The sequence below is a fragment of the Nannospalax galili genome, unplaced genomic scaffold (assembly GCF_000622305.1).
Source record: "Nannospalax galili isolate Female #2095 unplaced genomic scaffold, S.galili_v1.0 scaffold934, whole genome shotgun sequence".
Lineage (NCBI taxonomy): Eukaryota > Metazoa > Chordata > Mammalia > Rodentia > Spalacidae > Nannospalax > Nannospalax galili.
Genome location: NW_008334762.1, coordinates 604,936 through 631,808, shown reverse-complemented (window position 1 = coordinate 631,808; position 26,873 = coordinate 604,936). Strand labels below are relative to the sequence as shown.

The 26,873-nt window shown below is 38.5% G+C and overlaps 1 protein-coding gene across 3 annotated transcripts in view; it reads right to left on the bottom strand.

Annotated features, from left to right (window-relative positions):
* Positions 1-26,873, bottom strand: part of Wwp1 (WW domain containing E3 ubiquitin protein ligase 1) — a 123,859-nt gene that overhangs the window by 13,218 nt on the left and 83,768 nt on the right. For all 3 annotated transcript variants that reach the window (XM_017797235.2, XM_017797234.2, XM_008829462.3), the window contains 7 exons: positions 24,040-24,199; positions 20,074-20,207; positions 19,838-19,978; positions 9,439-9,559; positions 5,165-5,269; positions 1,590-1,686; positions 1,075-1,147 (listed from right to left, as the gene is read on the bottom strand). In XM_017797235.2, coding sequence (XP_017652724.1) covers positions 1,075-1,147; positions 1,590-1,686; positions 5,165-5,269; positions 9,439-9,559; positions 19,838-19,978; positions 20,074-20,207; positions 24,040-24,199 — 831 coding nt within the window. The remainder of the gene's footprint in view (positions 1-1,074; positions 1,148-1,589; positions 1,687-5,164; positions 5,270-9,438; positions 9,560-19,837; positions 19,979-20,073; positions 20,208-24,039; positions 24,200-26,873) is intronic.

Below are 26,873 nucleotides of genomic sequence, written 5' to 3'. Positions count from 1 at the left end.
ACACCGATAAATTTAACATAAGAAAAGCCTAAAGCATCATTAATAAATTTAATAATATTCAGTTATTTAGTGCTTCATAAAGTACTGGCTTTTTTTCTTTTTTTTTTTCAAATAGGTGTTGCTGAAGAATATAGGGAACAGCATGGTACTATTGCTTTTATTTCTCCTAAGGTACTAGTAAGTTTTAGTCACTATTATGTCTGCACTACAACTATAAAAACCAGAACAATAAAAAGCCAAATCATAGCTTCGGATGAAAATGGTTTTGATGTCCGCTTATTCCGAAGCTCTCATTGGTTTGGCTGATATAACATTCATGTAACTGGTTCCCTGCATTTTTACTTTTTCATCCAATCCTTTCACTACACTGTGACCAGAGGATTTTTCTTGAACCCCATTATTTGCTATTTCTAATTCTTCAAAGCTTTTAATTTTCCTTTTACTGAAATTTATAAATTGTTTGTAGGAGTAATAGGGGCTAAATTATGTAGCCCTCCCACCTGCATTTCCCAATTCTTTTCATATCTTCTGGTTCACTAAGTTCCAATCACATCATCAGTTTTTACTTCTTAAAAAAAAAAAAATCATACGTTAGGGTTTTTGCTTTCTTTAGAATTTCTGTCCAAAGAACTGTCTTCGATTTCTTCCCACACCATACTGTTTATTAAACTTAAAGTAAACATTACCCTTTCTCAGAAATCTCGCTGACTACTCCAATCCACAGAACATTCGTTCCAATGATTCTTTATTACAGTATTCTTTTGCTTTCTAGTTGTTTATCTGTTTCTCTTTTGTGCTCTATCAGAGTTGGAAAGCTTATAAAAGGCAAGGAGAAATTCTACTCGTCACATGAGGAGTAATCTAAATATCTGTTGAACCAATGGAGTCCTTTCTAAGTATTTCTATTAACCTGCAAAAACTAATTCTAAAACATTTAGTATAAAATGCTCTATTAGCCTGCTCTCAAAGATGAAATTCTGACTATGAATAAGTAGCTATAATGGATCTTATAAGCTTCCAAAAACAAAAGAAAACTCTGGCATTCACCTTCCTATTTAGGATTACTGAACTTACCATGTATGGCTTCTTGGTAACCAGGTGTCTTTGCCAACTTTTTCAATACAAAACTTTTGAGGCCCATTACTTCCTAAATCAGGGAAATAAGACAATATTTATCTGGTTACCCCTGTAAATTTTTTTTTATTTTGACAAGTTAGATAATAGAAACATGCCACATTTGTTATACTCTGATACATAAATTCATAATATAATCTGCTTCTGCATGGGAAAGCCTTTTGGTGCTGCACAGTTACTGCAATAAGAATTACATTGACAGAAAGTATTTCTACAAAATGTTCCTGTCTTCACAATCACCCTGTGCCATAAAACAAGAGCCATCTAGGCTCTATAAGGAAACTTATTTTTGTCTCACAAATGCCTTTGATTTTAACCACTCAGGTTTCCCCCTGTATGGTAGAAGTTTTACATAATAGCCCAGAATAATAGTCCTTCAATTTAAGTCTATTGTATATCTAATGGCCATTATGACAAAACTATTTTCAGAGAAACTACAGTGAATCTGCATTTACCCATGAGCTCGGCAAATCCTCCAAGAGGTAAGCGGCAGGTTCCAGTGACAAACTGCAATAGTCGCATTCTTACTTCATTATCAGTCTCTTTCACAAACTATAACAACAACAACAACAACAACAAGAAAAAAAAAAATCAAATGTACTTTAATATAAAGTAATGGCCAAATTCTCATTAGTAATGAAGAGTGGACAGCTGAAGAAGTTAAAACTATATTTAACAAATTGATTCAGATGATAATGTGATAAAAAAAATGGTGTACAATTTACCATTTAAGTATACCGTAGCTCTTATTTCAGTTAATCCTGACAATATTGCACAATGACCTGCCACTATTATTATATCTATCACACTGACAGGAAATCGATGAAAGGCTTACAAACATTAAGTTACTTGTCTACAGTAATATCAACAAGAGGTACAACTAGAGTAAAATTCTTTTTGATTATAGCTTACTGGCGATCTCTTCCTGAGGGCCCTGCCCCATGTATTTCTCATTTATTTTGACTTCACAAGTCTGAGGCAGCTATGATTGCTAGTAACCTCACTGTACTTCTAAGGAAATGGAGGTCTGCAGAGTTTAAGTAATTTATCTTTCCAGACTGCTAAAAAGTGGCAGAACTGGCATTTTGAACCCAAGTTAAAGTGAGCTCTAACCTACAATTAAGCCCAGTCAATCACCCCTCCCTTCTAATCTACAAAAACAAATAACCACCCTGATACTGCTTTCCTCAGTAGTTTGTGGTTATGTTCTCCTACTATTCTTCCAACTTTCTATGTTCTTCACTAATATCTGAAAAACCAAAGCACACATTTCTTTAAAATTAACTAGTCTGCTGACAAGTTCTTTTAAAAGAGGGTTGTTAATAGGAAATAAGGTAAAATATAGATTAGGTTCATTTGGATACAACAGAAAGCCAGGAACTTGAGAGTGCAGTTTGAGAATAGAAATTTTAAAACAGTGGATACACCTCGGTGGTTAATTTTCAGTGTTGACATTAGTGGATTAATTAAAAGTCTAGGGCATTAGTGAGCCACACCTTTGGGCTAGTCTGTGACAGCGATTCCAGAGAGAATTAACTTAAGGAAGAAGACCCTCCCTGAATGAGGGTGGTACCATCCCATGGACTAGGTCCCTGACTGAATAAAAAGGGGAAAAGGAGCAAGCCCCCTCTACTTTCTGAGCTTTATGGCAATGATCAAGCTTCCAGGGTCACAGCTGTGAGCCACTCTTGACATCATGCTTTCCCTGCCGTAATAGCTGGTGGTACTCTCAAACTGTAAGCCAAAATAAGTCTTTCTTCCTTAAACTGTTTTCTTGTCATATATTTAGTCACAGCAATGAGAAAGTGGCTAAATAACAGCTAAGCTAACCATAGACAAAAATGCTTTGCTAATTCAGTCCAAACACTGTTCATAGAATTGTGCTGAGGCATAGGGTCCATCAAGGCAAGAGAAGTCTTATTGCCAAGTCTGACATAAACTTTATCTCTTTCTTAAAATGCAGTTCAAAACACAAATATTCATTTGGATCTATATAACCTTAAGTTCCTTACCTAGGTAGACACAAATGTCCAACAGAGGGAATATAAAGTTTAATGAGACAGTAAAGCACCCGGAGAGGAAATAAATGTACTATGCATAATAGGCAATTCAGGTATTTCAGGATTGACAGTAGATTGACTCCCACACACCTATAAATACTAGGTTTAAATATTAGCTTTAAAAACTGCTGTCTCCGCTTGGGCTCAAGCTGCTAAATTTCTTTCCTATTTTCTTCCTCTCCCCCTTTCCTGCCTTTCACAGATGGCATATCTATATAGTATACATTTTTACCATACAGAAAATACATTTTGTTCTTTATTCATTCAGGGAGTCTCTCCCTCCCTCCCTCCTTCCTTCTTTCCTTTCCCTCCCTTCTCTTCCCTCTCGTTTTTGAAACAGGGTCTCTCACTACATAGCTCTGGCTGGCCTACAGCTCCTTAGGTACACCAGGCAGGCCTCCAACTCACAGATGTCTGCTTGCCTGACTGCTGATATTAAAGGCATACATCACCATGCCCATCTTTTTCAGTATTTCTGTTAGCATACAATTGTTACATTAAACACCTTGTTACATGCCATTTTGCACAAGTTCATGTATACCTTAAGAAAGATTTCTAGAAGTGTCTATACTTTAAAATATTATGCAATAAAGTAATGACACCCATCCTTATGAAAAGATGCACCTTTTGGAAAAATTTTACATGATAAAACTCATCTTTTCATCTGAATGTGAAAGCTACCAAAAGTCCAGTCATTAAGTTGCTCAAATGAGTGTCAATTAGTAAAATACTAATGTATTTAATAGACTAGAGATTTAAAATCTTCACATAAAACAAAACATCTATTAAAATATACTTAAAGAGTCAGGTGCTGTGGCACATGCCTTTAATCTCAGCATTTAGGAGGCAGTGGTAGGTAGATCTCTGTGAGATCCAGGACAGCCTGACCAAGTTCTAGGCCAGTTGGGGGCTACAGGGAAACCCTGTTTCAAAAAACAAATCAAAAGAAAACAAAAAAAGACAAAACAAAACAAAATGTCCTTAAAGATTAGTATGAAAATGATTAGTATGGTGTCTTAGTTTGTTCTTCATTGCTGTGACAAAACACTCTGACCAGTACCAACTTGGGGAGGAAATGGTTTATTTGTCTTACATCTCCCAGGTCACAGTTCATCAGGGAGCCCAAGGTAGGAACTCAGGGCAGGAACCTAGAGGCAGGAGCTGGAGCACAGGCCATGGAGGAACGCTGCTTACAGGCTTGCTCCCCTGGCCCCTGCTCAGCCTGCTTTCTTATGCAACACAGGCCCACCTGCCCAAGGGTGGCACCACCCACAGTGGGCTGGGCCCTCCCACATCACTCATCAAGAAGATGCCCCTCAGACATGGCCACAGGCCAATCCAATAGAGGCAATTTCCCAATTGAGGCTCCCTCAACCCAGGTGTGTCAAGTTGACACTAAAGCTATCCAGCACATATGGTATACTTGGATGTTCTGAGACTACCCTGTCACAGTTTAAGCCAAAGCACAATGAGAACAAGTAAAAGTCATTCTTGTACATTATCCTCTAGATTATACTAATTATTCTGCATATTATTACCTTGAGCGGAATTAAATACCTGCATTGACCTTTTCATTAAAAATATACTCCTGGGTGGATATAGTGGTCTGGGGGAGCTGAGACAAGAAGGCAAATTTAAGACCAGCCTAGGCTATCCAGCTAGGTCCTATCTTAATGCACAGCTCCCAGAAATCCAAAACCAACCAAATAAAACCACATACTCCCTCACTTCGAGAATCAAGCAGAATTTACAGAATAGTTTTGATAATCACTAAAGACTATTCATACCTTCATTAGAAAATAGCGAAAGAAGCAACAGAAAAAGAAACACTTTGATTTAGACTTGGAAGACTAAAACCTAAGTCCAAAAGCAGTCTCAAAAAATAAATTAATAAATAAGCGACCTTAAATCTACATTTTATGATAACATTTTCTCTGAAAGGTTTGTTTCAAAAAAGATAAAGTAAATACCTGCCAAAACCAAATAATTTGCTTGCTGTTTCTTGTATAATGTCGATAAACAGTATTTCTCTGCCAATCTGCCAGGTCTACCTCTTGCATTCCACACAGCATAACCTGGGAAATAGGCACAGTATCAAGCCACAACAAAGACTTAGTGAATGATGGCTGGCATTTTCTGAGACATATTTATGCACATGGCATAATTATGTGAACAGCTATATGCTCCACAAACAAGGATCACAGTAAGCAAATCCAAAAAAATTTGTGATAATATAACATATTTTGTCCATGTTCACTAAATTCAATAGAACTATCTGGAGTTAGCTAAAATCTTCAAGCCTATCTTTTTGCTATATACACAGATTCAAATGAAGTATCTAAATTGTTGACTGGTTTCAAACTTAAATATATGTCACTTTTTTCTTTCTTTTTTTTTTTTTTTAAATACAGGGTCTCCGCGTAGCTCCAGCTGGCCTGAAACTCTCTATGTAGACCAGGCCAGCCTTGAACTCACAGAGATTTGCCTGCTTCTGCTAGGATTAAAGGCATGCACCACCATGCCCAGCTGTTGCTGCTCCTTTTAAATCTGCTATTTTATGTATTTTAAAATGAAAAATAAGCCAGGCGTGGTGGCACATGCCTTTAATCCCAGCACTGGTAGGCAGAGACAGGTGGATCTTGATGAGTTCAAGGCCAGCCTGGTCTACATAGTGAATTCCAAGCAAGCTGGGGCTTCAGAGACCTTGTCTCAAAAAAAACAAAAAAACAAAAAAAAAGAATATACTCATCTCTTGTTAGTCATTCATGTGAGAATAAAACATTCTACACATGTGAAAATTTCAAATAGCCCCATCTTATTATTACATCAGGGACAAGAACCACTTCACTTTAAGCATAATAAACTATATAATATTTATTATAGTTTTTTTTTTATTTCATGTGTATGAGTATATTGCCTGCGTGTATGTTGTGTACCTGTGGCATGCAATGCCTGTGGAGATCAGAAGAGGGCATTGGATTCCTGTGGAACTGGAGTTAAGGATGGTTGTTAGCCACCATGTGGGTGCTAGGAACCGAACCCAGATCCTCTGGAAGAGCAGCCAGTGCTCTTAACTGCTGAGCCATCTCTCCAGCCCTTATTATAGTTGTTATAAGTCAATTTTGAGCTATACTTTCTTTTTTTGTTGATTTTTGTTTTTGGTCTTTTTTGACACAGAGTCTCCTTATAGCCCCACCTGGCCTGAATCTTGCTATATAGACCAGGAAGGCCCTGAATTCACAGGAAGCGGCCTGCCTCTGCCTCCTGAGTGCTGGGATTTTGAGCTATAATTTCAAGAATAATTTCACTATATCTCTTTGGGTTAGGCAAAATCCTCTTTGGCTTTAGGTGTAAGGATTTCACCATTTGCATTTCTCTTTTTGAGAATGTCACAAATGCACAAATACATCTTTGCCAAATATGGTACACACAGTCACTTTTCTGTCCTCTACACTGCCACTGACATATCTGTATTGTTGTGGGTACTAGTAGTTTATTCTTTCATATCATTAGGTAGTAGTCTATTATATGAATATGTAACAATTTGTTTACCTAGTCACTTGATGGGCACCTAGGTTGCTTTCAGTTTGGGACTTTGATGAATAATGTTCCAAAGAACATTTATGTAGAAGTATTTGTATTTTGTATTTCATTCCACTTGGGAAAATACCTAATAATGGACTTACTGGGGCACTAAGCACATATACATTTCAGATTGTAAGAAACTACCAGGCTGGGGATGCGGCTCAGCTTAGAAGTCTTGCATAGAATGCATGAAGCCCTGGTTTTCAGCCTGTGCACTACATAAACTGGGTGCAGTAGTATACGCCTGTAATCCCAACACTAAGGAGGCAGAGGAAGGCCAATCAGAAGTGCATGGTCATCCTTAGCTATATAGTTAGAGTTTGAAGCTTTTGTGGGCAATATGAAACAGTCTCAAAACAACATCATATTCATAGTGTTATTTCATTATCGGTTTAATTTTTTTTTTTTTTTTTTTTTTTTTTTTTTAAGAAAATGTCTTGCTATGTAACCCGGCCTTGCCTCCAGCTCACTAAGTAGCACAAATTGACCTTACAACCTTCCTTACCTTGACCTCTAGACTGCTGAAATCACAAGCATACATACACCAATATGTTCTGGATAGAACAGTTTGTAAAAAGAGTTTCTCCTATTATTATAGGTGTTTTCCTCCCCTCCTTCCTTCCAGTGACAGGGTCTTACTATGCAGTTCTGGCTAGTCTAGAACTCACTATGTACACCAGACTGGCCTAAAGAATTAAAATCAATAGTAACCTCTGCTTCTGCCTTCTCAGTACTGGTGTACCGCCATCCCTAGCCTTTTCCATCTTCTTAATGGTATTTTGAAAAGCAGAAGTTTTTGAATGAAAAATGTAATGAAATTATTTTTTATTAAGTTACTCGGTTTTTTTTTTTTTTTTTTTGGTCTTTTTGAGACAGTCTCTAGTTGCCACAGCTGGCTGGGAACTCGTTATGGAGACCAGACCAAGTTGGCTTCCCAAGTGCAGGGATTAAAGATGTACACCACCATGCTCAACTAGCTACTGCTTTTTAAAAAAAGTTTCTGTAAGAAACTTCTCCCTATAACACAAATAATATATTTATGTACAAGCGTTTGTGTAAATATGCATTTCATTTCACTTGCACAAACATCTAATAGAGGATTTACTAGGACATGAGGCAGACATACATTTAATATGATAACATGAGAAACTACCAACACTATCCAAACTTTAGGATTTTTTTCCCTTTTGTTTTCTTTTGGGCTTTCACATTTATAGTTAACATTCATTTACAATTAATCTTTGTTTATGGCTAAGGTACGGGCCAAAGTTAATGTTCTTTCATATGAATGTCCAGTTGTTTCAATATCATTTGTTGGCATGGTTTCCTCTTTCTCACTAAAATATTTTAGCACTTTTGTTGAAAATAATTTGACAGTATATTTTGGGTTCTATTTCTAGACTTGCCTATGTGGCACAAATTAGGATTTGTATATCCCTTAAGTGTGCTCTTTAAAAAAAATGATTTTGGCTATTCTAGAGCCTCTGTGCTTCCTCATAATTTTAGAATCAGCCTATCATTTTCTATTGGAAAAAGTTCTGTTGAGACATTGACAGAGATTGTGTTTATAGATCAATTGGAGATAACTGACATTTTAACAATATTGAGCCTTCCAATATATATACCATGCTAAATGTCTTCATTATTTAGATCTTTAATTTTTCTGAGCAATATTCTGGGTTTTTAGTAAACAATACTTGTTATTTTGTTATATTTCTTAACTTTTTCTGACATATTTATGAGAAAATTATTCAGCCTTTAAAAGGAAGGAAATTCTGACACATGCTACATTGAGGACATTATGTTAAGTGAAATAAAGTCACAAAAACCCAAATACTACATGATTTCACTTATAAGAGATTTCATTTCACTAGCTCAATTCATAAAAATAGAGCAGTGGATGCTAGGGCCTGGGGGACATGAGGAGCTCATGTTTAACGCGTGAGAGCTTTAGTTTTATAAGAAGCAAGTTCTGGAGACTGGATTTACAATGATAGGCTTATAATATTACCAAGCTGCATGCTTAAAAATCATTAAGAAAGCAAATTTTATATGTTCTTTATTCTATATAATCCACAAACAACTTCTGATAAATTCCTAACAACCTTACCTATATACAATTAGGGCCACTCATCATCTTAAAATCTAATGTTTCAAGCAATTCACTTCTCAATTGAGATTTCTGAAACTTCCTGAAATTATTAATAATGTTTAAATCCCTCATTATAATCCCTAACAGGTGACAGTGATTGAATATATTGTCTTTATGACACCATCATCCTTATGACATCACAGATGGAATCAAGGCATACACTCATCCAATGCTAGGATTAATGTCACAGAAACACTTAGACAATGAGAAGATTCAATATTGTACAAAACTCTGTGAACATTCTTGTAGGAAAGCACAAAACAAGCCAAACTGAGTGGAGCACAGCTAACATCCCAGAACCAGGGAGGCTAAGGTAGAAGGGTCCTGAGTTCAAGGCCATTCTGGGCAAATGTCCAGACCCTGTCTTTAACAAACAAACAAATAAACAAACAAACAACACTAAAACGAGAGGAGAGGTAAGGTAATGGGATAAAGGGAAAGGAAACAGAAAATTCACCCACTCCCCCCAGGAGCATTCCCTACAATAGCATAACAGAAGCGCCTAACCTCCAGTTCTTTTTCATCAAAGTACTGTAGCCACTGAAGGGGAACAACTTCATTAAAACCATCAAGGAAAGCTTTGGTCTGTTCTTGTACTCCTCGAGAAAAACGCCATTCTGTCATTAAACTGAAAATAAAGACAGTATTTGAAAATAGGTCATTTGCATATGAAGCTAAGGAATAAAAACTCTAAGATTTTAAAGTTCCTTCTCTTTTTAAAAATATATCAAACATATTTATACAGATAATAAATATATATTTGTATGTATGTACATATGCACATATGTGACTTTATAGAGTTTACATGTTTTTCCATTAACAAATTCTAGCATATCAGTAGTTATTAAGAGTTTTCATTTTAAATGAATAAATTCTTCACTTAGTAAGAAAGAAAGCCAAATTCCCGCACTAATTATTTCCTGGTATACACAGATAAGTAGCTACAAATATTATGTGTTAGTATAAGAAAATAACTAATCATTTAGTAGGCTTTTCTTGTCTCAAGGAAGACCTGAAGATTGGCTCAGGGATCATGTGGGTTACATGCAAAAGCAGTCTGTCTACTGGCCATTTTGGTTTTGAGAAGGTTTAAAACCAGAGAACATGTTCTGAATATGCTGGTTTGTGTGAGAACAAATATCCTCACCAAAACAGAAAAAAATAAATCAAGATGGAAATGAAACTCTGAGGAAGCATTAAAGCAGCTGTTGAGTAGAAAAGTATGTTGAAAAAGAAATAAACCCTTCCTCCATTAAGTTACTTCATGTCAGGTATTTGGTCACATAAAGTCCCTTTGTATTTTATTTACTTTTATTTTCATTTTTTTAAGTATATTTTTATTGAATTTCTGTGCATTTTACACAAAACATTTCAATCATTTTTATACTCCCTTCCCCCATCCATACCCTTCCTATAGCTCCCCTACCAGATTTCATGCATTGTCATATAATATATATATATATATATATATATACACACACACACACACACACACAACATATATGTATATATATGCACATACATACATATGTTAAGGCCTATTGAGTCAAGTTATTATACACAGATATCCCTCAGTGCAAATTCATCCACTGGGATTTAGTCAGTCTATCTAGAGCCACTCCCTTAAAGAAGATAAATTCACCCTCACTCAGCAGTAGTCAGCTGCCAATAGTTCCTTGGCTAAGATTGGCTGCCCATTTCCAAAGTTCTATTCTGGGTTTTTGTCTGAGTTTGCATGGCTCTTATACATGCTGACACCATTGCTGTAAGTTAATATAAGCAAGGTCCCAGGAGCCTGTTAAGACCCTGTTTACGTATGGTCATACACCTCTTCCCCTGGTTCTTACAATCTTTCTTCTCCTCTGCAATAGTTCCTGATCCCTGGATGGGTGGTTTGATATAGCAGTCCTGTCTAAGGACTCACACTTGGCAGACTCTCATTTTCTATACTTTAGCCATTCGTGGGCTTTTGTGTTCATTGCCATCCACTACACGAGGGAGTATTACTGATGAGAGTCAAGAGATGCACTAGTATTCTCTCTACCCATAGAATTCCATTATGTTCCATGAGCTTTAAGTGTAGAGGTTTCATTGTAGCTGTGTCACTTAGGGCTGGGCATCTCAAAGACACTTAATCTCTGTGTATGACCAGCTGTGGAGCTATGTAATAGGCTCCACCTGTTGCAAAAGAAACTTCCTTGATGAGTGGTAATGGCATACTTGTTTGTAAATATAAGGGTCCATGTTTAACATATAGTAAGAAATTACATTTGTCTAGGGATATGACAGACTTTGGGTTTTCTATTTGGTTGTTTATAAGTGCCACATATAAGTTCCCTCCCACTGAGTGGGCTTTAAGTTCAATTAGGTAGCTGTTGATTTCCCCTGTTAAAAGTGCTACTACTGCACCAATAGAGTTTGCTGTGCCAGTCATTGTTGTGGCTAGGCTTTAAAGCTGGGGTTGGACCACTGATGGATTTTTTTTTTTTTTCCCTTTAGCAGCTTGCATAGTGTCCTCCAAAACTATGAGAGCTAGTCTTTAGGGAGTTACTTTTATTTTTACGTGTATGAAAGTTCACCCATATATTACAGAGCGTATGGAGGCTGGAGGAGGGCATCAGATTCCCTGAAACTGAAATTAAGGATGGTTGTTAGCTACCATGTGGGTGCTGGGAATCAAACCCAGGTCCTCTAGAAAGCCAGTGCTCTTAACTGCTGAGACATCTCTCTAGCCCCATAAAGTCCCTTTTTAATAAAGTCTAACTCTGCTTCATACTGATTCACCCTACAATGCTATTCTCATCAAAGCCCAGAATCCCAGCTTCCTCAGAGTTGAGGTTCCCCAAAGAAATTCCTTATGCTGTTGCAGGTGGCAGGGTAGAGCTGTTTCTAGCCTGTACCCCATTGCTATTAATATTTTAAGAACTTTCCTTCAACCCAGTAAATTTTTATAAAAGGATTTTACTGATTTTTAAATTACATGTATAAGTGCTTTGCCTGCATGTATGTAAAGGCACCACGTGCATGTCTGGAGACCAGAAGAAGACATTCGATGCCTTGAAATTGGAGTTAGGGACAGCTGTTAGCCACCACGTGAGTGCTGGGAACTGAACCTGCATCCACCTGCATCCTCTGGAGGTGCAATAAGGGCTCTTAACTGCTAAGCCATCGTTCCAAGCCCGTCAACCCAGTAACCTTTTAAAGGTACTCTATGTCCTCTCTTTACCACTACACTTTTAAGAGTAAACTACCTGAACGTACCTTTCTTATTTGAAACCACTGACTGCAATTTTTAATGTTTACATTGTTCACTGTTGAATTCTGTAGAAGACCTAAGATTTACCAAATATATGCTTTATTTTACTATGCTCATGAATATATTTTCTTCAACATTAAAAAATAGCTTTATTGTTTTTCAGTAATGGTAATGGTGTTCAGTGTATGTCAAAGAAAAATAAAACTACCTAACAAAGTTGAAAGATGTACAATGAAGAAGAACTGATTATTGGTAATTTCTCTTAGTCAGAGATGCTTGTTTAGCAGAAAGGAAGAAGAGGCCTAGAATGCCATGTTAAGAAGACTCCACTGACTTTACTAACCAGAGAAAAACTGAGCATGTAAAAATGGTAGCATCATTTGAAAAGGTAAGTGATAGGTAAAAGAAAAATGAGAAATATTATTTATATTTATTAAATTTAGGATAAGCATTTGGACTTAAACTGGCTCATCTTTAAACAAAAATGATTGAAAATATTATTTTGCACTGTAAAAACTATATAAATAAAATTTCAGTGTTGACCTGTTTATCTATTGTCTATGGCTGTTTTCATCCTATACCAGAAGAAGTGAGTAGTTGATCTAAAACTCTATGTAGCCCATAGCCTAAAATATTTACTGCAGTTCTTTCCTAATGAACCGTGCATGTATATGGCTGGCAAATGCAGGTTATTTCTAAAGTTTAGATGTTACTTTAGTAGACAACTGAAGCCACTATAGCAGAGAATTTAGAGAAGCAGGTGAGGGCTGTTAGGATGGTTCAATGGGTAATGGGACTTGCTGCCAAGGCTGATGACCTGAGTTCAATCCATGGAACCCACAAAGCAGAAGAAAAGAATGACTCTTACAAGTTGTCCTCTGACCTCCACAATGTATGTGTGGCACACACATGTGCTCCCCCCACAATAAATGTAAAAAAGAAGCAGGCTGAACCAAAAGCCTTGGAAAAACACCCACATTTATGAAATAGAGGCTTAGAAAACAAACAAAAGTGATGAAAATCAAGATGGTATAGGATTATGGAATTCAGGAGAACATTGTGTTTCAAAACAGAAGTTGTGATGAGCACTATTAAAATCACAAATTACATCTCTTAAAGACCCCTGCTGGGTTGGCGAAGTGCCTATAGAGGAAAGGTCCTATCTATCACACTTTGGGAAACCAGAGCAAGTGGTTATACTCTAAGGCCAGGGCTATAGAAAACCTCTACCTAGAGGGAAGAAAATGTTGAATCAGAATAGGACAGTATTTGCTAGGGTGTAAATGTGGTCTGAGCCATAAACTGGAATGGACCAATAGAGATAGGCCCAGCATCCACAATTATGTGAGGAACTGCAGAGAGGCAGCCCAGTTCCAAGTGAGAGACCCCACACAGGGATAGGTGCTGCACCCCTACCCAGACCAGGAACTACATACACACTATGTGACCCCATCCAGTTTCCTTTCACTTCTTATACTCTGCTTATTTATAACTAATTTCAATTAAGGTAGCCAGCTTTGTCATACTTTTACCCCTTCCTTCTTTTTTTTGTTCTGAATGTCCTAATGTTGGAGTTTTATTTGTTTGATTGCATTTCTTTACCATTTTCTCTTCATCCTACCTTTGGTTGTAGCTGCCTTATCTCCTCCTTTTGTCTCTATTGTTCTCTTTCTATTTAATTTCCCCTGTTTTTTCTATTGTTTCTCTATTGCTGTAATAGAGTCTTGCCCCAAACAATAATCAGAGCCCTTAATGGCCCACTGTCACTCTTGACAGCATAGGTTGTGCTGTTTATTTCCTTTCTATCTCTAAACTTAGTAAATAATACTGAGGCATATAAACATAGGGAATAGTTTAGCAACCTGGGATTCCACTTGGTTTGGCCTAACCACACACTTCTTACCTAATAATGTACATGGCAGCCCGAGACCCTTACCTGTTTTATTTTTTTGAGGCAAGGCCTCTCTGTAGCCTCTGCTGGCCTAGATTTACTATGTAGACCAGGCTGGCCTTGAACTCACAGAGAACAACCTGCCTCTGCTAGGATTAAAGGCACATGCCATCACGCCTGGTCTACACACCCCTCTCTGAATAGTTTAAGTTTTTCTATCTGAAAGTACTGTAGTGTCTGGGGTATGAGTAGGGGGAGTGATCTGGACTAGACTTATTCTGGGTACACACACAGTAAGGCAAACTGTATCCTTTAAGCAAACTTTCAGAAAGAATCCCTCATTTACCATCTTCTGCTTATGCATGCATATAATTAAAATCAGATGTATAATGGGAAAGGGACATGAGCAGTGAACAAATGTTTACATGGTCTAAGCCTGCCAATCAAAATAGAGAATCACTCAAACTATGTCCTTGGCCAACAAACTACTTCTCTTGAATCCCATAAAAGGAAGTCCCAAACAATAATCAAAGCAGTTGAGTATTTTCATTCATATGGCTTGCTGTCACTCTCAACAGCATAGTTTCTGACCTGTACTATTACTCTGCTTTGAATAGTTTCCTTGCTTTTTTTGCAATCTGTGTGAGCCTTTATTTCAATTCTGTAAAGAGGCCAAAAATCTGGAAACACCTAGCCCAGACCCAAACCACCAGTAACGTAAGTACACACCATATAATCCTGTCCATTTACTCCTTTAAAATTATTATTAAAGAAGCAATTATTTGTAATTAGCTATTTATTCCATCAGTTGTGGTTGTTTCTGTATTTAATATTCTATTCTAGGAGGAAACCTGAGGTTGAGACGTGTGCCCTGAGTACATGGACTGAGTGAGAGTTTCCCCAATGAACTTCACCCCCAATCCTGTGGAAGGAACAACATCTAAACCCTATCTGAAAACCTAATCCCACCTGAACACTACAAATACTTCCGCTGAAAAAAATACAGGTGATTAAAAAATTTTTTTTGACCCAAGAGAGGGCTCAGTGGGTAAGGGCACTTACTACCAAGCTGAACAACCTGAATTCAATCCCTGGAACCCTCATGGTAGAAGGAGAGAACCTGTGGGAGACAGGCTTGAGCCTAGGGTGATATTGCAACTGTCAGGGTCATGTGATTTCCAGGAATCCTATTCTGTGATAGGACGTTAAGTCTGTTATGCTAATAGGATGCTAAGTCTGTTATGCTAATAAGGTATCCTATTTGCTGTACTGTGATAGGATGATAAACCTGTTATGCTAATAAAGTATCCTACTTGCTGTGCTGTGATTGGACCACTACCCCTATATAAGCTTGTGCCTTCCTGCAATAAACCAGACCTATGTCACTGAACCTGGTCTCCTGTGTCTGAATGCAGCTCCGCTGACACAGTCTCCTCACCAGCCCTGGGGTCTGGGACCAGGCAGAAGCAGCGATGACAGGAGGCAGCACAGGGCAAGCAGAAGAGCTGCCTCAGTGCCGGGGGAACAAAAGAGCAGCCTCAGCCCAGGGCAAGCAGAGGAGCAGCCTCGACACCTGTGAGAACGAAGGAGCAGCACCCACGAGAACGGAGGAAAGGCCACCACTGGCGGTGACTGCAGCTGGCGCCCAACGTGGGGCTCGAAAAAGCCCAACCCCATGAGGCTGTAACACTTGGGCTGTAACACTCGGGGCTCCCAATGCCCTCTTTGCCAGTGATTCTTCCATGGGTGCTTGCCCCTTTCATTCTCCTGTGCTTCCTCTTCTGGCTCATAATCTTCAGTTTGGCATGTCATTCCTGTCTCCACTGATCGTCTTCCTCAATGGCTCCTGAGTCCTTCTGGGTACGTCTTGCAGGGTGAGTGCCCTCCAGTATGGGGAATAGTGATCCAGCTGCTGCCGGCCCCACACTGCTGCACTGGTTTCTCTCCTCAGGAGTAGGCAAATTAGGGTAATAGAGAAGGAAGTAACTAAGGTATTAGATGAAGTGCTAGCTCTTGCTCCTTGGTTTACGGATTCCTGCTGTTGGGGTCTGGAGCAATGGGCTTGTGTGCTATTCATGGCCAGAAAGAGAGAAGTCAGGGAGGGGCGTCCATTAGCTGGACCATTCTACCCCATTGTGACTGCCATTCTGGCCTCGCTTTGGAGAGTTCTCCCCCCCAATGCCCCTGAGCAGAATAATCTCATACTAGAAAACATAAACAAATAAAGCAACAGGATAGTGGGAATGGCTTGTCCCACACGTTTCCAGTCAAAACCACCCTAACTGATTTATGATGCAGAAACGATGACTGCTTATAATGAGGTAAAAATTGAGGAATTAGGGTCCGAGGGTCCCCCTGATGAAAAACAGGAAGTCAAGATCGCCCCTGCCCCACCATTAAGGGGCAGTGGCTACCCTCTGCCATCTTGTATTGGCTTTGATGAAAAACCGAAAGCTAAGGCAGCCTCCGCTTCGCCATTACGGGCAGTGGCTACTTTCCACCATCTTGCACTAGCTCTAAGGAAGTTTTCCGCCAGTTCATCTACCCCTCCCTTCCAGAGGAGGACTGGAAGCCCCTCCCACCTAGGCCACTCTCCTATGATACAATGGGTGATTTTCCAAAGTTTTTCCCGGTTACAGTCAGTCAGGGACTACAAAACCCTAATGTCTGGAATCCATATCTCATGATACTGTAAAAAAGCTGCATAAGGCAGCCATTGAGGATGGCATTCATTCCCCTTGGTTTGGTCAGTTATTAGATACAATCAGCCATGCAGCCAACACTCTCTGTGACTGGCAGAATATTGCCCGTGCCTTTCTACAGGAAGGTGATTTTCTCTTATGGAAGGCTGCTTATCAGGACAAATGCGAACAACAGGCAGAGCACAATAGAAATGCCAATGTTTAAAACATTGGGTTTGACACCTTGGTAGGGCATGGCACTTTTAAAACCCCACAAGCCCAGGCACAGGGACCTCCTTGCTACTTTAAACAAGTGCGGCTTTGCATGCTCCGTGCTCAGAGCTATAAACATTTGGTCCGTGCCTGCTCCTCTTGTTCTCCTCTTCTACCTCTGGGGCCATTACAACCCGCTGGGACCCTCCCTAGAAGTCTTGGCCCATATAAAATATGGCAAATGGATGCCACTAATTTTTCTCCTTTTGGCAAGCTCAAATATGTCCATCATATTATTGACACCTGATGTTAATGCAAGGGCGAGGCTATGCTTATGTCTTTCCAGATAATGCTATCCCAGCTCGAAACATCAGAATTGCTTGCGACAAAAACCCTCCCTCCACAACCACCGACCCTGAAGATGACAGCCGTGAACCTGGAGGAAGTGACGCACATCTCTACCACCGAGAGACCGACCCAACGTTGCAGACAACAAAAGCCACCAACCTGAGGCAACCTCGAACATTTCACTCCACAAACAGAGACAATAGAGCTTTAAGTCCTCAATTTGGAGGAAACCTTTGTCTATGTTCCTTATTATTTCTCTCAAGCGCTAGCAACTCTTGCTAACCCTCACCAACCCGTCAACATCCTTTACTTGATGGATTATTAATGTAGCCAATAAAAAGAAGGTAAATTTCCCTACATTGTTAATTTTGTTAAGGCTAGTTCAGTTAGCTGTTGCCCCGCTTCCAGATCTGCCAGGCATGGCTCTACAAACAAGGACTCACTGTTCCTTGCCCTTACCAACCTATAATTGGCCTGCAATGGGTTTCAACAAATTCTTAACCCCTAAGGAGGCCTTTAAATAAGCCAATACTGGATGTACTGCCACTCCCTCTGCCAAACCACACAAAGGGACCCACCCTTTGAGGGCTGGTAGTCAATGACGGGTAAGATCCTGACAGACGGGACAACCTAAGACAGGCACAGTCCATTATGCTGGGTGACCCTTGAGGTGGGGACAACAATGCTGAGGCAAAGAATCTCAACTCCCACTGGTTGGCATGGAGTTGGCACAACCTGCTCTTAAGAAAGCTCACCATCTTGAGGGAGGGGGCTCTTGATACAATGATCCCCTGAGCCACTGTATTTTGCCTTGATGTATCTGGACTTATATCAATATGCTACATACCTCACCTTTAAAAAAAAGGGGGGGAGGGGGAGGTGTGGGAGACAGGCTTGAGCCTAGGGTGATATTGCAACTGTCAGGGTCATGTGATTTCCAGGAATCCAGGCACGGTAATCTGAAACCTAGTATGCTAATGAGGCATCCTACCCGCTATTCTGTGATAGGATGCTAAGTCTGTTATGCTAATAGGATGCTAAGTCTGCTATGCTAATAAGGTATCCTACTTGCTGTACTGTGATAGGACACTAAACCTGTTATGCTAATAAGGTATCCTACTTGCTGTGCTGTGATTGGACCACTACCCCTATATAAGCTTGTGCCTTCCTACAATAAACCAGACCTGTGTCACTGCACCTGGTCTCCTGTGTCTGAATGCAGCTCTGCTGACACAGTCTCTTCACCAGCCCTGGGGTCCGGGACCGGGCAGAAGCGGCAACGACAGGAGGCAGCACAGGGCAAGCAGAAGAGCTGTCTCAGCTCCAGGGGAACAAAAGAGCGGCCTCAGCCCAGGGCAAGCAGAGGAGCAGCCTCGACGCCTGTGAGAATGAAGGAGCGGCACCCACAGGAACGGAGGAAAGGCCGCTGCTGGCAGTGACCGCAAGAACTTATACTTGTGAGTTGTCCTCTGACTTCCACATGCACAGGTGCATGTACACACACACACACATACACACACACACACACACACACAAATTGTAATTAAAAATGTTATAAAAATTCTAACAAATGACTTAATCCCACAAGCCAAACTCTCAATCAGGGGACAGAAAATATTAAAGATCAGAACAGAAATTAACAAAAAGTCAACTGAACAAAGAGTTGGTCTTTTGGAAAAGACATAACTGAGAAACTCTAAACCAAACTACCAAAAGAAAGAGAGAAGATCAAAATCAATAAATTAGAGATGAAAATGGAGTAAAACAGACAGTAATAAAATTCAGAGGATCATTACAGCATACTTTATAAACTTACATTCCAATAAAACAGAAAATCTAGAGTAAAATTTCTAGACATGTGTAATCTATTAAAATTACATTAAGAGGGTATAAACAAATAGATCTATAAAAAGCATGCAACTGAAACAATAATAGTCTCAAATAAAAAGGATCAGGTCCACATGAACTCACTGTTAAATTCTACTAGACATTTTAACACCAATGTTCCTCAAAGTATTCTCCAAAAAGAAAGGGGAAGAATCCTATCAAACTCATTTTATAAAGCCAATATCACCTTGACACCAAACTGGACTAGGAACGGAGGGAGGATGCATGCACCAGTACCAAATGAAAGGAAGAAAAGAGGAAAGGAGGGAAGAAGGGAGTGAGGGAATGAAAAAGAAAAGAAAAAAAATGGTCAAGGGCCAGGTGTGGTGGCACACACCTTTAATCCCAGCACTCAGAAGGCAGAGGCAGACAGGCCTCTGTGAGGTCAAGGCAGCCTGGTCTACACAGTGAGACCCTCTCTCAAGAAAATAAAGAAAAAAAAAGTAAGGATATTAATGAGAATTTCCCAAAGGAGTAAAAAAGAATAAAATTAAGGACACAAAGAAGAGCTTTATGGTCTAATTATGCTCCCTGAATTCCATAAATGGAGTCCAATCAGGTAAATGCTAATAATAGAACTACTGTATGATCCAACTACACCACTCCTGGGTATATACCCAAGGGACTTACCCAATATATTCATCTTTGTTTTCCTCAGTCACCAGGATGTTGGAACCTCCCAACTTCAGATCATGTGAAGTAACTTTCCCCAGAATCTCCATGTCGACAGAGAAGTACATTTCTAAGCCACATTCTTCGATGTTGTTGTCTCTGAGTAAAATAAATAAAGTGTATGTAAGTATGTACAGAAACAAAATAGTTAAATGGGTTTCAAGTGAATATCTCATTAAAAAAAATCTTCAAACCTTATCCAGATAAGGGAGTTATAAAATTCAGTATCAATAGATTCCAAATCCTTAATAGTAAGTTTTTTACTTAGCATACGCTTGTAGAATGGTAAGGAGAAACCAGTATCAATAAACTTTCCATGAAATAGTGCCTGTCAAGAAAAATAAAACATTTTATTTAAACCTACGAAATAATAACCTTATTTAGAGCCCGATGATAGCACAGAAATCATTAAACTTTACAGACGAAAAAAAAATAGCTGGTGGTATAAATTGTGAAAATTAAAATACTAAGCACAAAAATGAAACTAACGTTAAAAATGTATTTCACAAAGGCCAAACACATATATAATGTACAATTCAAAACTATATATAGGACAATGTAGGATTTTATTACCACTCCCCCTATTTTATAATATATTTTATATGTTAATTCAATTAGACGCGGAAATAAAAATACCCTCTGCCTGGAAAGATCTCTCTTCCATTCCTTTCTTATTTATACGACCTCGGTGTCTTCACTCCTACTCAAAGAGCCAATACAGGAAGAAGCCCCAGAGTCCAGTGATTTCTGACCCTATGGGGATCTAGAACTATTCACTAATCCAATTATATTCCTCCCTAGCCTTTCATTAAGTTATTCTTTCACCAATAATGGAAATCATTATCTTATATACCTTCAACTCCCACCCCACTGTATTTCTGACAAAATCCCAAGCCTAGATAAATTTAGTTTTCAATTTACTCAATGCCTGTGACATTGGTAGAGCATGCCAGAAATGTATATATCAGGCTAACTGGTTTATGACCAGCAACCTCCATGAAGTTTAGTTGCCTAGAATTATGTCCTTACTACGGTCACTTCCCCGCTGTCTCAGATGACGGTTTCATCCCTACTCCTCTTTCCTCATTACTACTGCCCACAGGAAATCGAAACCAGAGAACTTTTTCTGTATTATACCAAATCTGCTCCCCATTGGCACCTAAATCTTACCATTACTTTTAATGTGAATATGCTTTCTATCATTTCTGTGGGCAATGAGACTTCCCCCTTTCTATTCAAGGTCACTGTTGCCACATTCCTTGCATATTGACTTCATCAAATTTTTGTCCTCAGTTGGACCTGGTGGCACGTGCCTATTTATAACTCTAGCATTCAGGAGGTTGAGGCAGGAGGGTACCAGTCTGAGCTACAATAACAAAACTGTCTCAAAAAAAAATTCTTTATCTTCCCTCTGACTTGATCATGACCATCAGTAATAAAAATATTTCATTCAACAATTCTTGACTCCATATCTAGTTACTAATTACTACCCAATTCTCTATGATCGTTTATGGCAAACTTTTAAAAAGCATATGCTCATATTTTCTATTTTTAATCCTCACCAATGTTTTCATCCCACCACTCAATGCTAGACCTATGAATAACATGAGATGATCAATCACAGCTTCTACTTTGAAACACACTTCCTTTCATTTTCTTCTAGGAATCGCTCATACTTTATTTTCTTTTTCTTTTCAGTTTTTGTTTGTTTGTTTGTTTGTTTTTAGACAGAGTCTCTCTGTAGCCACAACTGGCCAGGAACTCACTATGGAGACAAGGCTTGCCTCACAAAGATCCACCTGCCTCTACCTTGAAAGTACTGTTGGGATTAAAGGTGTGTGCCACCATGCCCAGTTTGTTTGTTTTTTGGGACAGGGTCTCACTATGTAGCACTGGCTGGCCTGTAACTCCCTATGTAGACCAAGCTGACCCTGAACTGACAGAGATCTGCCTACCTCTGCCTTCAGAGTACTGGAGCACCACCATACCCATCTTACTTGATTTCCTAACCTCAGCTTCTTTGCTGACTCCTTTTTACCTCCTCAACTTACAAATGTCCTTAATTTCTCTGTTCACACTTATTTCTTAACATAATCATGGGCTTTTAATATTACTTACATGCCTGATATCCCACATTACTCTCTATAATCCAAATAGCCTCTTCTTGTCAGATTTAAATATCTATTCTACCCCTCCACAGGCTGCCTATAGCATCCTGAATGTAGAAGAAAATCCATACTCCTGAGTTCCGTTACCTCTGGTATTTGCTCTTGCAGCCATCTTAGGAAATGGCAATTTCAACCAGATGAACAAGCCATAATTTTGATGTCCACACTTTACTCTTATACTTTGCCTCTAATCTATCAGAAGATCCTTACAGTTCTAACTTCAGCATATATCTGGAATCTAAACCATTTCTCACATGTTCCATTAATTACTACATTTTACAAATCTAAAACCACTATCATCTGTCACTGCGACTGTCATAAATGGTTTCTACCTTTGCCTTCCTCCACCCCAGTTATGGTATTTCTTCTATAGCAAAGCAAGTTTAATAAAATGTAAGTTATATAATGTTACTTAGCTCATGATACCAAGTGGTTTCAAAATCCTTTTGTGAATTTAATACAAAGCCCTACACAGTATTTCTCAATCTCATTTATTCTCTCTCCACCCATGTTGTTCTTTTTCAACCAAGAAGGAATTTCTATCTTAGAGGCTTTGTCTTGATGTTCCTTATGCCCCTCTTACAGAATTTGGATCCAAAAAGTAGAAACTGTGTCTCTTGATTTTTTAATCTCCAGTGCCTACAACAGGACATGTAATTATTGTAGGCTCTCAATAAATATTTTCTAAGCTGGGTGTGGTGGCACACGCCTTTAATCCCAGCACTTGGGAGGCAGAGGCAGTTGGATCCCTGTGAGTTTTAGGCCAGCCTGGTCTACATGGCAAGTTCCAGGCCAGCTAGGGAGGGCTACAGGGAGACCGTGGCTAAAAAAGACAAAAAAGAAAATTGTTTTTTCTAAATGAATTAATGGATAATGTAGTATAAAAACCTCTCAACCTCTCAAAAGACAATAATTCCATAAGGGCATCTACAAAACTCTGTAAATTCCCAAAACATTAATTTCAATATACTTATTTGGTAACTCAGATTTGCCTTCTTTTATTAAAAAAAATGTTAAGCTATAAGTAGGCTTTACTTTATAAACACTAAGTGGCTGTACAAAAATATCCCCATATTCATAATCTTGGTTTAATAATATACATAGATTTTTGTTTTAACTCACAGCAATCCTACTGCCTCAGCCTCCCCAGTGCTGGGATATAAGCTATATCTTGATACCCTCTTCCTATGCAAACTTTCTTGGTAACAAAATATGTAAACAATAACAGAGTGTGGTGGCATATGCCAGTAATCCCACCACTTCAGAGGACCTAAGACAGAGTTTAAGGCCAGCCAGAGCTACACAGTGAATACTAGACCAGCCTGAGCTACACATAACCCCAATCCTTATATATCCCACTCCACAACTTTTATTTATTCTTTCTAAATTTCATCCATACATATAACATACTTTGATCATACCCCCCCATTAAACCCCTTCTTCCCAACAAGTCTACCTCTACTTTCAGGGTCGCATGTATGAGCATAGCTGAAATGTTAATCATTTGAGGAGGCCTATTTACCACTGAGGAATATACCTCTGTCCCCAGCTCCTCAAGGTGGGTATAAAGTCTTTTACAAAAGATTTATAAAGTACTTTTTTTTTTAGCAAGTGTCTGTGTATGGGGTGTTCACAAATGTGTCCAGATGCAGTGCACATGTGTGCTTGTGTGTGAGGGCTCAGGGCAGATGTTGGGAGTCTTACATTACTCTCCACCGTATTAATTAAAGCAAGTTCTCTCAGAACCCAACCTCACTGTTTCAGCTAGTCTAGCTAGCCAGATTGCTCCGTGGATCCCACATTCACCTTCAGAATCCAGAAATTACAGGCAGGCCTCCACAGCCACCATACATTTACTCAGGTCTGGGGATCTAAACACTAGTCCTCATGCTTGCCTAGGCAAGCACTTTACCCACTGAGCCATCTCCCCAGCCTCTAGAATACTTTTAAAATAAGCAATGCTTAAATAAAATAACAAAGTTGGGAACTCACCATTGCAATAAAGCGACCAATAAAACAGAAGTATGAAAGATGGTCTGGATTTATGGTTGATGCTGGATTTATCTGTAAACAATAGTTATTCTTGCCTGCATACTCAAATAAGCAATACATTGGGTTCAAAACTTCATGGGAAAGCAAGAAAAACCATTCTCTATAAGAAAATAAGTCAAGATTACTCATTAGTATTCAAACAAATGTGAACTTAAAAACAAGTTGTAAATGTACTCATATATGTGTGTGTATATATTATGATATATAGATATGAGATATATATCTACATGTATAGATATTAGGTACCTATATCTCACACCTGTCCATTTCTCAGTCTTTCTCCATTTATATGCTGTGATCTGGCCTTCCATTCAAAGTAACCTGACAGTTCCTGCATTGTCATCTATGAACCTACTGTTCCTCACAGGTATATTCTTTTGTAGATGACACTTTTATTTGAGTAACTTTTTTCAATTTCAATTCTATTTATGTAGATTCTACTCTTTCTGAATCCATACTTCAATCTAATTTTGGCAATTTCTAAAGCAATTTCAGAATATATATGTCACCGAATATCTTGTGCAATAATCTGAAACTCCATTTTTATGCACATGCATCCACCAGTTTGTATGTTCCTCAAGGGAAAGAGCCATGTCTATGTAATTTTTGGTATTCATAACTCTTATAGACATTCTAGGATCTATATTAAACAAGCTTTTAGTTTTTTGTGGTTTTTTTTTTTTTTTTTTTTTTTTAATTTTGTTGATGCTGGGGATAGGATACAGGGTCTCATGCACACTAAGCCAAGGGGAAAGCACTGACCTACACCTCCAACCTCCACAACAGGCTTTAGTAAAGATCTGATAGCAATGCTGCAACACACAGCACTGTGATAGACAGTGGAGTGTTTTGTTTTGTTTGGGGGGCAAGGATCTCACTCTAAAGCCCAAATTGGCTTGGAACTTGCTATGTATCCAGGCTGGCCTTAAACTTGTGATAATCCTCCTGCCTCAGACCCCTGAGGACTGGGATTATAGGAGTGTACCACCACTATATCTGGTTTTATATAATAGTTTTTATTATATTGCCAATGTACTTAAAATGGTGCTGAAATGAAGAGAGGTAAAAATCTTTAAAAAGTGCTAAGCATTTGTTAACTTTTTACTATCTATTTTCCTTCACTAAAATTTTTATGAATTAAAATTTTTTGGTTTATTTTTATTTTATGTGTGTATTTTGTCTGCATGCATATATGTGCACCCATGCATGCAAAGCCCACTGATGCCAGAAGAGGGCATCGAAATCAAATCCCCTAAAACTGTACTTACTGACAGTTGTTAGCCACTATGTGGGTACTAGGAACTAAACCTGGGTCCTCTGCAAGAGCAGCCAGTGCTCTTACCTGCTGAGCCATCTCTCCAGCTCCACCTTAATAATTTTTATCACAAAATAAAAATTTATAAAATTTCTTTTTTTCAGCTATCCTTTTATTGAGGGTTTTTTTGTATATTTTATACAAAATATCTCAAAAAATATCTCAAACAATTTTAATCATCTTTATACCCCCATCCCCACCAGGGCAACATCAAAAAAAAAAAAAAAGTTCTTTTCAATAGTAACTTCTAAAGCAGGATTCCTTTCCAAACTGAAACATTTACTGCCATCAGTGAGTTCCTGTGGCTTACATTCTTTGCCTAGCCACAGCCTACATTACTCATTATGACCCTGCTAATATTATTTGCTTTTAAGAATGAAAATCTCTAGGCATCCTATCATAGTGTTCAAACCATAGTGGAAGCAGAATGGTAGGTACTACAGTGAAGAATGCATATGCCCAAAGGGGAAGCAGCTACTTGGATTCAACCAACTGATACCAGAACAAAGAAGAAATTTAGGTCTAGTGCTTTTATAGAAAAGCCTAAATTTTTATTCTTAAACTTAATCTAGTAATTTATGCAATACTATCAGACAATCTGAAAATTTTTAAGTCACTGTGGGTCACTTTTATGCTGATTCATAGGGTCTTCTAGTTTGTTTACGAGCATTTTGGCAAAGCTTTTAAAAGTCCCTGAAACTACCTGAAGGGTAGAGAAGACAATCTCTAGACAAAATCAACTATGAATTAAGATGAAGTCATATAATCAAATTCAGTCCCCAAAGAGAAAATGAATCAAGTGATTTCACTGATTAAGCCAAAGACAAACCCCAGAGAGAAGTGAGCAAATCTAGTGAGAAATGTGTTTGCATGCATACACATACACACATACACATACACACATACACACACACACACACACACACACACACACACACACACACAATGAAACTTCCAGTAAATCCAACTTACTTTTAAAAAACAGCAGCCCAGAGAAAACTCAACTCAAAAGAAGAATGGTTACACATGGCAAATAACTTTTACCCTAACATCAACACAAAAGAGAAAAAGTCCTAGCTAGCAAGAGGCAGAATTAACTTCCAACATATCTTCTGCACTCTCAAACTGAAAAGACATAAGAAGCTAAAAGAACTCTGAGAACCAACAGATGAGCTAGAAGAGCTTAGAGAAGAAAATGAAGAAAACAGCAAATGATGAAAAATCACATTAGAAGCAGCAAAACAGAACAATCTTGCAGTGACATGAAGATAGACTTCAGAAAAATTAAAACTGGAAAAGCACCAGGATAAAAATGGTTAGAGAAAAGATGACACACATGTAAGATTGACAAAGGAGATTCCACATACCCATAATTGATGTTCCTGAAGAAAAATAGAACAAATTGAACAGAAAAAAATATTCAAGGATAAGATAGAAGAAAAATTCCCTGAAATTAAAG